The sequence below is a fragment of the Crocuta crocuta genome, unplaced genomic scaffold (genome assembly GCF_008692635.1).
Source record: "Crocuta crocuta isolate KB4526 unplaced genomic scaffold, BGI_CrCroc_1.0 scaffold203, whole genome shotgun sequence".
NCBI classification, from domain to species: domain Eukaryota; kingdom Metazoa; phylum Chordata; class Mammalia; order Carnivora; family Hyaenidae; genus Crocuta; species Crocuta crocuta.
The window spans coordinates 782,819-798,320 of NW_027529172.1; the positions used below are offsets into that span (position 1 = coordinate 782,819).

Below are 15,502 nucleotides of genomic sequence, written 5' to 3' on the forward strand. Positions count from 1 at the left end.
AGTCTTACTCCTTTTACAAACTTTGCAAGATTTTGTGTGTGAGTGAAGGTCAAATGAAACAATGTACATGAAAATNAAGAAGCCAAATTACTGTCAATAAACCAAAGGATAAATATAAATTATAACTTAAACACAATAAAGTAGAACTTCCTCAAAAATCAGTACTCTATCAAATAATCAAATTCTTCTGCTTGTATTGGAATGAGACAAAATCATACTCAAATACCCATTCTTCCAATCATTAGGCTTTTCTTTAGTCATTTAATTTGATATAGCAGATGTAGTAATAAATATCCCAAAGTAACAGATAATGCAATGTATTTGCTACTTATAGCACTGAGTTAAAAGAACAAAACCAAGAATAGAATAAAGAGTTGTGTAAGTTTTTTTTTTTTTTTTAACTTGAGCTCAGAAGAGGTCTAGGACAAATGCATTTGTTGGAGAGTTTGTGAAAAGTAGAAAGAGATCCACTCCCTGAGCTGATGATACAGTGGGCAGGGTATGAAGTTATATATATGAAATACTCCCCACATGAGTTTGATGAGTGACTTGATTGTAATATCCATGATCTACCAACATATTCACAATTAATATGTGGGAAGAAAAATAATCCATATTTAAAAGGTTTTCATACTTAAAACATCTTCTATAGTAAAATAATAAATTTTTCTTAAGATTAAAAAGATAGGGTCTCATATAATCGAAAATAATCAAGTAGTTATAAACATGTACACAGAATTTCTAGACAAAATGGGCAAACAGTTGATGAATTTATTTCCAGATGGTTTGAAAGGGTTGTAGTCTGAAATACCTAAAAGGGTGAAGAGATTATGCAAATAGGCGGTATGAGGATGTGGAGCAACAGGAATTCTCATTTACTATTAGAGGAGTGCAAAATGGTACAGTCACTTTGGCAGACAGTTTGGCAGTTTCTTATATAAATAAACATACACTCACCATATGTTTCAGCAATCACACTTCTTGGTATTTATCCAATTGAATTGAAAACTTATGTCCACAAAAAAACTTGCACACAGTTGATTATAGCAGCTTTATTCATAATTGCCAAAACTTAGGAGCAAACCAAAAAGTCCTTCAATAGGTGCACGAATAAATAAACTATGTGGAATATTATTCAATACTAAAACGAATGAGTTATTGAGCCATGAAAATACATGGAAGAAACTTAAATGCAAACTGGGAGTGAACGCGTCCAGTCTGGAAAGGCTGCCATGTGGCATGATTCCCACTATATGACATCCTGGAAAAAGCCCCACTATGGAGACAAGAAAAGCATCAGTGATCGCCAATGGTCAGGGGGAAGTGCAGATCGCAGAGGATTTTAGGGCAGTAAATACACTCTGCATGATAATGTAATGAGAGACTCTTGTCTTTATACATTTGTCTAAACCTACAGACTGTATAACACCGAGACGGAACAATGGCATCAACTAGGGACATCGGGTGATTATGAGGCGTCTATGCAGGTTCATCATTCTGGGGGAGGGTGTTGACAATGAGGGAGATTGCATGTGTCTGGGTAAAGGGGGTATGTGGGAATCTCTGCTCAGTTTTGGTGTAAATTTAAAACAGCCAGAAAAATAAAGTCTACTAAGGGGCGCCGGGGTGGCTCAGTCGGTTGGGTGTCCAACTTCAGCTCGGTCAAGATCTCCCGGTTCGTGGGTTCAAGCCCCACGTTCAGCTCTGTGCAGACAGCTCGGGGCCTGGAACCTACTTCAATTAGGTTTGCCCTTTCTTTCTACTCCTCCCTCATGTTTTGTCTCTCTCTGTCTCTCAAAAATAAATAAAAATTTTTAAAAAGCCTTAATAATATCTTTATTATGTAAAGCTAAAATAGAAAAGTAATAAGAGGAGACTTTCTGATATTACTCTCTTATGAAGTCAGTCTGTTTTTCTTTTAATGGTACAAAAGTGAGTTTTATATTAACAATTGGAAAAGCTAGAAAAACAAAACATGGCTTACTGACTCCAAAGCTGGTATTCTTTTCTACCACACCACATGTGCTACCTATAAGCCTAATACATTTTATTGTGTTAATTACAAAATTGTAAGGTATGCTACTGAATATAATAAAGTAACAGTTTGTTTAACTCAAAGTCTTAAAAATTAAAATTTCCTTCAATGTGTCCAGGGAAGATAATTTTTCATTAAAACTCTCAAAATAACTATTTTTCAGGAATATTGTCTGATAAATTATATGGCCTTCTGATTATTAAAATATTAAATAGAATAGGGGTGCCTGGGTGGCTCAGTTGGTTAAGCATCCAATTTCAGCTCAGGTCATGATCTCACAGTTCTTTAGTTCGAGCCCCACTTAGGGCTTTGTACTGACAGCTCAGAGCCTGGAGTCTGCTTCAGATTCTGTGTCTCCCTCGCTCTCAGCTCCTCCCCACCCACTCTCTGTCTCTCACTCTCTCTCTCTCAAAAATAAATAAATATTTTAAAAAATAAAATAAAATATTATATAGAATGAACAAATTCCTATGTCAGGACAAAACATGCTTTCAAATACATAAAAACAGTAAAACTTATTGTCTGCACAGAAAATAAGAGAGAGGAGGAAAAACACTGAACATGTCACATATTACAGAATGCATAGGTTTTACAAACATTTTTATTGTTTCACAACTATGTGAATTAGGAATTTACTCATATTACATTAAAGAGAAAACAACTCTAAAATGGTGAATTTACTCTCATTAGGTAATATAGTCTGTATTGCCATAGTAGTGATTTAAACTCATGTCTAGTTGACNCTGCCTATCAAGCATTTACTTCAGCTATCTCAATGCAATTAATGCACAGAAGAGGAGAGCCTGGCAGAGGTATCAAGAAATATTCTAATAAGAGAGAAAAAATATCTAGGACTAAATAGCAAAATTACCAATCTATAAAAAAACACACTTATGTAATGTCAGAACTAAAAGAAACTGTAGCTAATGTGTCTGTATGAGTAGAGACAGAGCAACAGAGTATCCTAATAAAAAATCTTTAACTAATTTTATTTTTTAAAATATTTTTTAATGTTTTATTTATTTGTAGGAGAGAGAGAGAGAGACAGCGTGAGCAGGGGAGGGTCAGAGACAGAGGGAGTCACAGACTGAAACAGGCTCCAGCTCTGAGCTGGCACAGAGCCCGACATGGGGCTCGAACCCACGAACCGCGAGATCATGACCTAAGCGAAAGTCGGACGCTTAACCAACTAAGCCACCCAGGCGCCCCAAATCTTTAACTAATTTTAAAATTGATTAATTAATTAATTTAAAGTCTTCTATAAAGAGTACCATACTGGCTACTTAAAAACATTCAACTAATTTTCATGTAGAAGGATGAATTTGCTCACTTTTTATCAAGAATACAGGGACAAGAATTGGACACAAGAAAACAGGTTTTAACTTAATTTGAGAAGGAATTTTCAAATAATAAGCGCTTTGTGAAGATGGAATAGCATATCCAAGTGGAAAGTCAAGGCTAGACATAAGACACAGTTAAGAGGCAAAAGTTCCATAACTGTATGAGTGGCTGGACAGAATCACCTCTAAATTTCAATGCCAATGCTTTAAAGCACACAAACACATACACTTCTTTTCCACATTTCATATAAGTGGGGTAGGAATTGTGGCCAGGATACTTCAATGAAAAGTAACTTTCAAGAAGATATTCCTCAGAAACTTTTGTATGTCTTTGAAAGATTTTCTTGTCTCATAGATATGCTGTAACTTATTCCCAGGCAATGGAAATACACCCCTATGCAACAACTCTTGCACTTATTAGATACCAATTATATATGTGAGTATTATAAGTGAGTATATAAAATACTTATATAAAGTGTAGGAATACAGTAAAATCTGTATTCCTACACTCTGAAAATTAGAATAAAAGCTACAAAGTCATCCTTTCTTTGGCATTGGAGCAATTCTAAATGTGATCCAACGTGTGCCTGATGGTTCACCTTTTAGCTACCTCTGTTTGCCTGTGTCATGCCTACCATGTCTTTGCATATAAAAGATAGGTCACTGAGTTGAGAAAGAGACAAAAAATGTCCATACAGATGAGCTAAATCTAAAGCTATATTGAATAATGAAAGAGAAAATAAATATCTAAACTACTAGTAACAATATTTCAAATGCAGCTGCAACACTTACTAGCTTTGTTACCTTTATCAACATCTCTCAACTTCAGTTTCTTTTGCAAATTAAACAGTATATCCACTTTGTAAGATTAGTACAATGATTGTCTTGTATATAATATCTGGCACATAGGAAGTACTTGTTCAATGGTAATCGCAATTTTATCTTTGGGGGATTTCCTTGATTCCCACAATCCATTCCTAAACCCTTTTAGGGCCTGTGTTTGGCACCAAATCTGAAAAAGTGAATCGGTTATTTAAAATTCCCTGGCATTTGTGGTTGCCTTAAAAAAAAAAAAAGAACGATCTGGACAAAAATATCTCTTTGTACTGCAAAACAGAATCACTGAGAAAAATTATTTTGATGAGTCATTACTTACACCCTGTGATTCTCCACTATCTGCATAAAATAAAAATTGTAGAGTTTAAAGGACAAACATATTCACACTCATCAGGATAAATTTTATTTAAAACACACACACACACACACACACACACACTCACACAAATTTCATAAGGTCCACCCCAGATAAGCAACTGTGCTTTTTCAAGAATGCTTAGTAATTTTCATGTGCAGGCAGGACTAAACACCACCTCTCTAACCAGTGGAAGATTCTTGTTAAACAATATGACTTCCTGAATGCCTGGGTGGCTCAGTTGGTTAAGCGTCCCACTCTTGATTTTGGCTCAGGTCATGATCTCACAGTTCATGGGATTGAGCCCCACATAGGGCTCTGCAATGAGAGCAGAGCCTATTTGTGATTCTCTCTCTCCCTCTCTTTGTCCCTCCCCCACTCATGTTCTCTTTCTCTCTCTCTCTCTCTCTCTCTCAAAATAAATATCCTTTAAAAATATGACTTCCTATATATATCTATTGTTTTTTTTAATCTTCACAATTCTTATTATTTTGTTAGGTTAATAAAGTCCAAGATAAGAATCTTATTTTTTAAAGTCTGAACATCTTTGAAGTATATTTAATAAACCTCTTGCTCTATAAATTTGATTCACAATTTACTAAAACATAAGGTCACTGAAAAGAAAGAAATATAATATTCCTTCTTACACACGTATGTAGGCTTCTGTGATATGAATCAAATGAAGTATTATTAATCTTCATTTTATCTTATAAATTAAAAATATAATCCTTTACACAATGCATATTATTCAATGGAGAAAATAACACTGACATAGAACAGAGCAGTGTAAGATTCTGATTCCTATATTTTATGGAATTTTCCTATAATTATTTTCCTAGATTGTCAGGTAAAACAAATTAAGTACCATTCTTGTATTTCAAAAATCAGAATTTGATAGGAAGAGAAATACATTTCTCACTTAGAACCCCTGTGTAGCTCTTATGTACTAAACCCAACATAGAGCAAATGAACACACACTGTTAGTTTCTAAGTCGAGTATTATTTTCTGCAGGTTTTCTAGAGGGCTTCTATAAGCCAAAGTTGCCAATAAGGATGATATAAATAATGTATCATGTAAATTGACATGGCTATTAGCACTGAATACCTAACAAGTAATTTGTCCAAAATAATACAAAAATACTAAATCCGTTCTTGGGAGTTGATCAAATAATGACTCCGATCAAATAACGGTTCTGAATTTACATTTTAAATGATTGAAATCATTTTTAGAAAATATCATGATCATATAATTATCTTTGCATATTGTCCCCAGTGAATTTCAGTTTTGAGAACACCAATTCTTTCACTAGAAAAGTGCCAAAAGGCCCCGAGTGCTCAGACAAAGCAGCATTATGGTACTACCATGCCTCTATTGTGAAGCAAGGATCAGACCTACCTATTGTTTCAGACTACTATCAATAAATACCATCTAAGACAATGAAAAACAAAGATCCTCATATAAACAAGGGAAAATTAAAGTCACCTGGGAGAGAGGCAATACCTACATTGTGCAATTCACATTTACTATGCCTTAAAAAGTATGCTGGTGTGTTTTTTAGGAGGGAAAGATAAGTTGGTGGTGCGTTTTCCAAACACTAGTCTTTCTCAGTTTCAGAAATAATTACAGCCACAATACAATGAATAGCTCTGTTCATCGAAGGGGATAAAAGCTCCAGAGGAAATCTCAACAGCTTTTCCTTTGTAGCCAGAGACTGATTGCAAAGGGGCTTGTCTGGATGTGACTGTTTGTATAAATGAGATGTTTTGCAAAGGATGGAGAAACTTATAGGAAGCAGATGAAGCTTTAAGAACTGATTCTGATAAGAGAGAAACAATGAATGAGTATATAAGTATAGGTATGCGGCTGAGTCTTTGTTCTCATTTTCTAACAATACTTGCAGGAATGTCTTATATAGATACCAGGTTAGCTGTCCACGTGTCTGTCTGTCCTACTGAGACTCAGCAGCTTAAGTTTAGCAGCAGTCACCTAGCACACCACTTCCAGAGGAACTTTTCTTGAATTACATGCCACCAATGAGCCAGTAGACATCAGGCTGCTCTTTGTACAGAGGTCCAGAGTAAGGAAGTAAGCCCCTGACAAGGGTCTGTGAAGCGGCTAAAGTATGCTGATCTGTCATAATCACATTTCTCACCCTTATTTCCACAATCCAGAAATCTGCCTGAGCAAGGGAACACATCAACAACATGAGACTGATTTCTCTTGAAATCTCTCAACCTATTTAAATTCAGCATCTTTATTATTAGCCTATTGATTATAAGTCACTGCCATAGTGCATACCAAGTGGAAAAACTCCAAGCTGAATTGGATAGTAATATTAGGGAAATATGCACAAAGCACATTTGGCTTCCAACTATTTTATCTCCAAGCACCTGGATATCATATCCTGAAGAAAATAATTTTTGAATAAAAGATGATATTTGCACATATAGCACTTCAGTCCAAGTAGATTCTCTAAACAACTGACAGAAATTCCTGCTAAAAATGTCAGTGACTTATCTATTAGAAACCCAAATTAATCCATGACCAAAACCAATTTTATGTTAATGGCATGAAAAGGAAAAAAAAATTACTTTTTACAGTTCCAGCCTATCTACTCAAAACATTTTTTAAATTGTTTAAAATCTTTATCATGCTTCCACCCTAGGTTCATCCAGGAATTTCTCCTTTAAGTTTGTGATCGTAAACATTAAATTTTCATGTCATATTCAAGAAGATGCATATCTTCATTAAGACATTTTCAAAAATAAATAAATAACCTTAAAAAATAAGTAATGGCACAGAAAATTCCATGTGGAGAAATACAAAAAAATTTATTTTTGGCATCAGTATGCTTTGCTTTATTACAAAGCTGATTTTTCCATCACCAAAGTAGCTTTGCTTAAATTCATTTCAAATGATTACATTTTCCCAAAATGCTTAGTCTTTTATTAGTAAAACAAAAAGCAATATAGAAAGATTCTGACTCATGAAAAGAAACTCACAAGCTGAAAAATTTGTCAGGGTGCTCAGTCAGTTAAGCATCCAACTCCTGATTTCGCCTCAGGTCATCATCTAATGGTTCCTGAGCTTGAGCCCTGCTTCAGGCTCTGTGCTGACAGTGTGAAGCCTGCTCGGGATTCTCTCTTTTCCTCTCTCTGCTCCCCCCAAAGTAAATAAACTTATAAAAAAAAGAAAATTTGTCATAGTGAAACCACAAGATAGATAAGGTATATATAAACAATCAGTTGAGTTTTACCTAGAAGAAAGGTTGTAGGTGCAAATATGTGTTTATCTATGCATATGCAAATATATGTATGCTTATTTATGTATGCATATACATATTTATATACATGTAGAAAGGGTTTGGTGATGAGACATACCATTTCTGTCATGAAATATTAATATTTTCATTAGTATTACTTAAATTTCTGCATATTTTATGGACCATTCTTCAGAAAAGGAAGTAAAATATAATTTAAAATAGATATTGTAAAAATGGTATACATATCAGCATATATCATATAATGCTAAGATAACTTTTTTCATTCTTTTCAAGACATAGGCAAACACCATCAAAAAAGAAACTCCAAACAATCAACTCATATTGATGTGGTATGGATGTCCAAAAATCATGAAAAATATAATACTAAAAAAAACTCATAAAAAGTCATGTTATTTTATGTCCAAAACTTCAATCATATTTTGAAAATAGTACTTAACAGAAGATTCTTTCATCATAAAATAACAAGAAGCATTAGAAATCAGCATATCTCAAGCTCTTCTATCCAAAGGATGCAAACTAGCTATCTTACTCAGAGCTAGATGAGAATAGGAAAATTTTTCTCACTCCTTAGTATGGTCTACAGATAGCTTAGTTAATATGATTCAAAGCCAAAACAAATGGACAACAAATACATGTACCTCAACCTAACTTTTTTTCCATTTTTTTCTTTTGATACAAAACATCAACTCTACACCTTCAGTTGGTCAAAACCCAGGGTCTGATATCTTACAAAATACTGTTTCATAATACAGACACATAGCTACCAGCTCTATTTCTAATGTTCTTTCCAGTAAATATAGATTTTTAGAATGTAAACTTCAAAATACCACTAGTATGTCATTATTTCAATTTAATGCTATCATATGAGTGACATGGTCATACAGTAGTTAGGAAATGAGGTTCAGGGGTCAAATTGCCTGAATCCAAATCTTGATTCTGTCACTTTGCAGGAATATATATCACTTTGAATAGGAGCTTAATAAGTGCCTCACCTTCCTCATTTACTTGACAAGGTTATTGCAAAGATTAAATGAACTAATATATCAAGCACTTAGAATTTTGACTGGATATAGGACACTCTATAAATACTAGCTATTATCATGTCATGAGTTTCTCTTGCCCAATACATATGATATTTTTGACAAATTACTAGGCTAAAAACCTCTTTGAAAAATTAAGCTAAATGAGTCTTACCAGAGTTTGGCAGCTGCCTATAGCAATCTTTTCTTCTTCTTCTTCTTCTTTTTTTTTTTAAACAGGATATAAATTGTAGTTCAACAAATAATCAAACACACACACGCAGAACCCAAACCATCTTTATTGTAATTGGATACACCAACTATGGCAAATTTAAGTGTTAACATCCATTTCATAGAAAATTCTGACTTTTTCAAGGTTTATAATTCCATCATAAAAATTCATTTCCCAAGAAAGCTTGCAGATATAACACTCTGCATGTCATTATTTTTTTTATTGCTTGTCTTTGAGTTCATTTGGCTTGCCTTATATTATTAGCCAAATCAAAAACAATTGTTGAATGATAAAATGTGAATTCCTCAAATAAACACTGTGAATAATAATAGTAAAATTACATGAAGTATATAGGAGAAACAAACTAATATTAAAGGGGGGGGATTGGATATGAAAGACTGTTTCAAACTGCAGGTTACCATCAATGTTGATGACAGTCCCCAGCTGGTCCCAGATTGGTTTCCACTCAGAAATCATTCATTACACATATTAGACACACACCAACACCCCAAGATTCCCTTAATAACATATTACAACTCATTCCTAAAAATGATTTCTATTTTGGGGTTCCTGGGTGGCTCAGTTGATTAAGCTTCTGACATCAGCCCAGGTCATGATCTTGCAGTCCGGTCCATGAGTTGGAGCCCCGTCTCAACTTCTGTGCTGAAAGCTCAGAGCCTGGAGCCTGCCTCAGGTTCTGTGTCTCCCTCTCCTCTCTCTCTCTGCCCCTCTCCAACTCATGCTCTGTCTTTCTCTCTCTCTCTCTCTCAAAAATGAATAAAAATTTTTAAAAAATTAAATGACCTATGTTTAAATGCTACTCCTTCAGGAAGTAATATATGTGTAAGGTTACTTTAGTTGATGTAAAACAAAATTTCTTTTGTTCCAGAATTTTGTTCCATTTTGTTCCAAAATTTCTTTAAAATGAAGAGTCTCTGGTTCTAATATTATAGAATTTAGCAAACAAATCTAATTACTTATATAGTTTATGATTGAATTGAGCATGGTGTTTCTATTCTCATGCACATCTTCCTATCCCATGTATATTTCCTGCTTTTCCTCCTCAAGTACATAACTAGAAGTACAAACTACGAGTGGAGGTAGGAGAACCTTAGTTTTATATATAACTTTTCCTTTTGAATCTTACTAAGACCCCAGCTGAGTCTAATTACCAGTCTCCTCTGTTTTAAATGGAAGTTTTTATTGACTGAAACAGAGACTATAAAGTCATCTGTTTTGAAACCTTGCACAAATAAATCTATTTCCTAGTGAATGTGCTTCAATATATTTGAAAACTGGATTAAAGGACTAGTATCAACTAGTAAAAATGGGCACGATAAAGTTCAGAAGCCTAAGTCAGTAATCTAGGTATCTAAAAATAAAAGACATAAAATATCCTGACATAATCATGATACCTAATTCACTGATTACTATTTTGTAACAAAATTAACTTTTGTATGAATTGTTCCATTACCTAAGCTCTCTTATTTAGCATTTTAAGAATCTAATCAATAGTAAATATCATATTTAAAGCATAATGATTACAAATATGTAATGATTTTTACATAAAGAAATTAGATTCTTACCCTGATCGAAGGCCTTTCCTGGACTCCAAGTGTGGAAATAATCATCCTAAAGAGGAAAATAATGTGAATTGAGTGTATGTGAGTAATTAAATTATAGTCATATAAAATCTAGAATAAAATATGAAATACAGAAGCTGAATACAAACCTCTACTTCCTGCAATGGCAAGCAGCAAATTATAAAAATAAATAAATGAACAAAAAATAAAAAAAGGAACAAGAGAAAAACAATAGTTATCAAAAGGAAACACATTGTTTTCATGTTATAGAAATGTTTTTCAATAAGTGTGCTCATTTTCAGTGCAAGTCAATGTTCAATTTAATAATTTAATTATTCTTGGTTGCCACTTCACCTAAATATGCAATACTTTCAATTGCAATTCAATGTGTAATAGAACATGCAGATAATTACCCTAAGCTAATAAGCAATAGAAGTATCTTACCAGCTTCCAGTTATACAGCTTCATCTTCCAGTAGCACAATAGTAAATGAAACCACCAATAGAGCAGCAATAATACCAAGTGAGTCTGTACTAGCCCATATAGTATAAATAGATTTTATGCAAATCAGTCACATGATAATTGAATATCTAATGAGTTCATCAAAATGCAATTGGAAGCTTGGGAAAAAAATGCACACCTAATTAAATCTCGCCTAAAGTTTAAATCTTTAATATGGAAAAGAATCATTACAATATACTTACTGTACATTTAGTAAATATGCCTATGAGTATACAACAGCAATGTATACCAAAAAGATTTTTTAAAAAGCAAAGCACATTGACTAAACTCTACTGTATTTACTGTTTTACCACCATTAGAGCCGTGTAGACGTCCCTCATACATATCATATTTTATGGTAGATAAAACAGATTTAACTGTGCAAATTAATAAGCTATATCATCATTTATGGTAGATAAAACAGCCTTAAGTCTTCAAGTTAATAAGCTATTGTCACTGTTGTAAGAAGGAATAGAAAGTCATGGTAAGGCCCTTTGATTGAACATTTCCTAACTCCACACTCCTGAACCCCCTGAAGTCAATGCATTGGAAATCTGCAGAACCCAGGGAAACTGACAGGGGCAAATACAGATTGTTTGAATCTTCATTCTAACGTCTTTGCTAAAATCCCTGATATACAATGAGGAAAATGTATTACATTTTAATTACAGAAATAAATACACATCCCTATTTTACTTATGCAAAAATTTTAGGGGTGCCTGGCTGGCTCAGTCGGCAGAAAATGTGACTTTTGATCACGAGGTTGTGAGTTCGAGCCCCACATTGGGCGTAGAGTTTACTTAATTACAATATTAAAGTATATTAAATTGTTGTAAAAGTTTTTTCCTTATTGTGACTAATCACTCACTCATCACCACCTTCCCACCTTACTAATTTCATATGAAAGGCAAAAAAGAAAGAAAAGAAAACTTCAGAGATCATTCCTGTCAATTTTATATTCAGACTGAGGTCGAGTTATGTTAGAGGAAAATTATGGCAGTCTACACTCGTAGGTTACGCAATAAGTTATCTAGGATCAGATGAAGGGAAGATGACACCATTGGATAACTAAAAAAATTGATTAGTCACTTTTTAAGATATCTTTGTAGGGGCGCCTGGGTGGCTCAATAGGTTTAGCATCCGATTTCGGTTCAGGTCATCAATTTGTGATTTGTGAGTTTGAACCCCCTGTCCGGCTCTGTGCTGACAGCTCAGATGCTGCTTTGGATTCTGTGTCTCCTTCTCTCTCTGCCCCTCCCTTGCTCACACTGTCTCTCTCACAAAACTAAAGATTAGTATACCTAATCTTTACCAAAAAAAGAATTCTGGGAAAATTAAATTTTCAACCTAAATTCCTCCACTCAAGTCTCAAAACTTTGGCTGAGAATCTTATGCACTCATTTGATAACTTTTGTTTTTTAAATGACATCTCAGGGTGTGGAGATAATGACTATTAGTCATTCTACACAGGGGAAGAGTTGGAATTTCTCTGAATCATAAGAAAACAGAACAAAACAAAACACAAAATGAACACTAGACAATGAGAATAAGTGGTGGATTTGGAGACAGGAAAACTTAAAGTCTGACATTAGCACTAATAGCTGCATCATTTTAGAAAATGATGTAAAATTCAGATCCCTGTGACTAAAGTTGGGGAAAAAGTACCTACTTTTCTGGCAAAGGTGCTGTGGAATTAGTTATAAAAAATGTAAATATCTGTACAATATGTGACAGAAAGCATACTTGCTAATTGGAAGTACCAGGTTCATCTCCGTTAGTATCTTTGGGCAACATCATCATTGGCCAGCCGCTCATTACTGCTAACAAGGTCCTTTGATTTTTCTGGTTTCTGAGGACCATGAACTCCTTATAACATTTTTGAAAGTGATGTCCAAATTGCATGCCCTCCCAGATACCAAATGTAACATGCAGTGAACTCTTTTAAAGCTTATCATTTATAATTGTAGTTTATGCAAGAAAGCAAGTTTTCTGTTATCACCTCAGACTCGTCTAAAGGGGTACAGCTGTCAGTGACATCCCCCAAGAAGATGTGGGTAAGTTTTCATTGCAGTAGTGACTTCACGCATATAAATATCAAACAGAAGTAGAAAGAGGAATAGATGTGGAACTGACATCACTAGCACTGAAGCTCAACAATGTGAAAGCAACATGTTTGACGAGACACACAGTGTTTGAAATTCTCAACATCTGTACAGATTAGCAGGAATTAAGTGGAGAAGTGAATATATATATTCACACACACACATACATCTTCTCCATGGTAAAATATAACATCAGCCATATTTGATTAACTTCCTTCAGAATAATACAGTCATCACACCGGTCAGAAAGGCTAAAATCAAAACTATTAAAAGCAAGTGTTGACAAGGAGGTAAAGAAAAGGGAACCCTCATGTACCATAGGTAGGAATACAAATTGATGCAGCCACTGTGGAAAAACCAAAAAATAGAACTATCTTACAATCCAGTAATTGCATTACTGGGTATTTATCCAAATAATACAAAAAACACCAATTTGAAAAGAGATATGCACCTCTAATTTATTGCAGTATTATTTACAATTGCCTAATTATGGAAGCAGTCCAAGCATCCACTGATAGATGAATTGATAAAGAAGATGTCATATATACACATAGTGAAATATTAGGAAGTTATAAAAAAGAATGAAATATTACCATTTGCAACAACATGGACAGAGCTAGAGAGTATAATGTGAAACAAAATAACTCAGTCAGAGGAAAGCAAAGACCATATGATTTAATTCATATGTGGAATTTAGGAAACAAAACAAATGAGGAAAAAAATAAAAAGAAGCAAACCAAGAAAAAGACTCTTAACTATTCAGAACAAACTGATGGTTACCAGAAGGGAAGTGGATGGGTGTATGGGTGAAATAGGCAAAGGGGATTAAGAGTACATTTACCATGATGAGCACTGAGTAATGTTTAGAATTGTTGAATCACTATATTGTCCACGTGAAACTAATATAACACTGTATGTTACTTATACTGGAGTTAAAATTAAAAACTTTATTAAAACGTAACAGGCTTCATCTTATTTGAAATACACCATTTTCTAAGATTGCTTTACAAATAAGACATTTACATATTGCAGAGAAAAAGATTAACATGGTCATGTTGGGTTAATTTGAGGCCATAGTTATCTAAAAATTTATAATCATAATGTGAAACATGGACCTAGTTCTTTTGGTTAAGTCAAGGGCAATGTCAATGTCTGGCCATTGTAGGGATCTGATACAGCACAGAAAAGCAAAGTAGTTAGCCTATTAGCTATTTTTAGATATTTTGTGTGTGTGTGTTCCCACATCACTAGGCATTTTTTTTTTCCTGAAAAGGGTTTCACCTCATTAAATCTTAGGAATTTTGCCAGAATGAGAGATAAAAGTATTTTCACATAAGTGTTCATTCAGGCAAAATTTCTTTTGTCTCACAGAGCTTTGTGTGAAAATTGGTTGTTCTCAAGCTTCAATTTAGATCACAAATAAGCCATCCTGGGATTTCAAAAACAACTATAAGAAATGCCTCCAATTGGAGAAGTTCAGGTTCAGATGACATACACACATCAGGAATTAGGGAGAGTGTTTCAGCCCCTTGTCCTCTTCAAAGGAGGAAAGATTGGGGCAAAAATTCCACACTGAAAGATTCTATTTATTCCTAAGGAGCAAGCAAATCAGTAAAATGTTAACATTCAGAGGAAATATAAAAGGCAAGAAGATGCCTAATTTTTAAACTTTCAACAACAATTTTGGTTTTGTACAAATTTTTTAACATTTATTCATTTTGAGAGAGAGAGAGAAAGCACAATTGGGGGAGGAGGAGGAGGTGGAGGAGGAGGAGAGAGAGAGAGAGAGACAGAGACAGAGAGAGACAGAGAGAGACAGAGAGAGAATATGAAGCAGCTCCAGACTCTGAGCTGTCAGCATAAAGCCCGACATGGGACCTGAAACCATAAACCATAAGATCGTGACCTGAACTGAAGTCAGATGGTTAACTGACTGAGCCACCCAGGCACCCAACAATTTTGTTTTTTGATTCAAATTTCCTGAATCCAAGCAAAGGTAAGTATAATAAGTGATAGTTCCATTTATTGACAAAAACTTGGTTAGCCTTTCTATACATACACAGAAGTAAAAACACTACGATGACACTTGTGTGAACCAAATTGGGGAGATAGATAAATTTCCCAGGATTTCTGTATTTCATGATTTTGTTCCCCAAACCCTCTCATACAAAACTTCAGAATTTCTCTACTAACATTAGCACTTATTGCTTACTG

At 34.2% G+C, this 15,502-nt stretch overlaps 1 protein-coding gene across 1 annotated transcript in view; it reads right to left on the reverse strand.

The window, feature by feature from the left end:
• SPOCK3 (SPARC (osteonectin), cwcv and kazal like domains proteoglycan 3) overlaps positions 1-15,502 on the reverse strand; it is a 473,254-nt gene that overhangs the window by 297,012 nt on the left and 160,740 nt on the right. Inside the window, exon 3 of the mRNA XM_077757608.1 lies at positions 10,689-10,734. Coding sequence (XP_077613734.1) covers positions 10,689-10,734 — 46 coding nt within the window. The remainder of the gene's footprint in view (positions 1-10,688; positions 10,735-15,502) is intronic.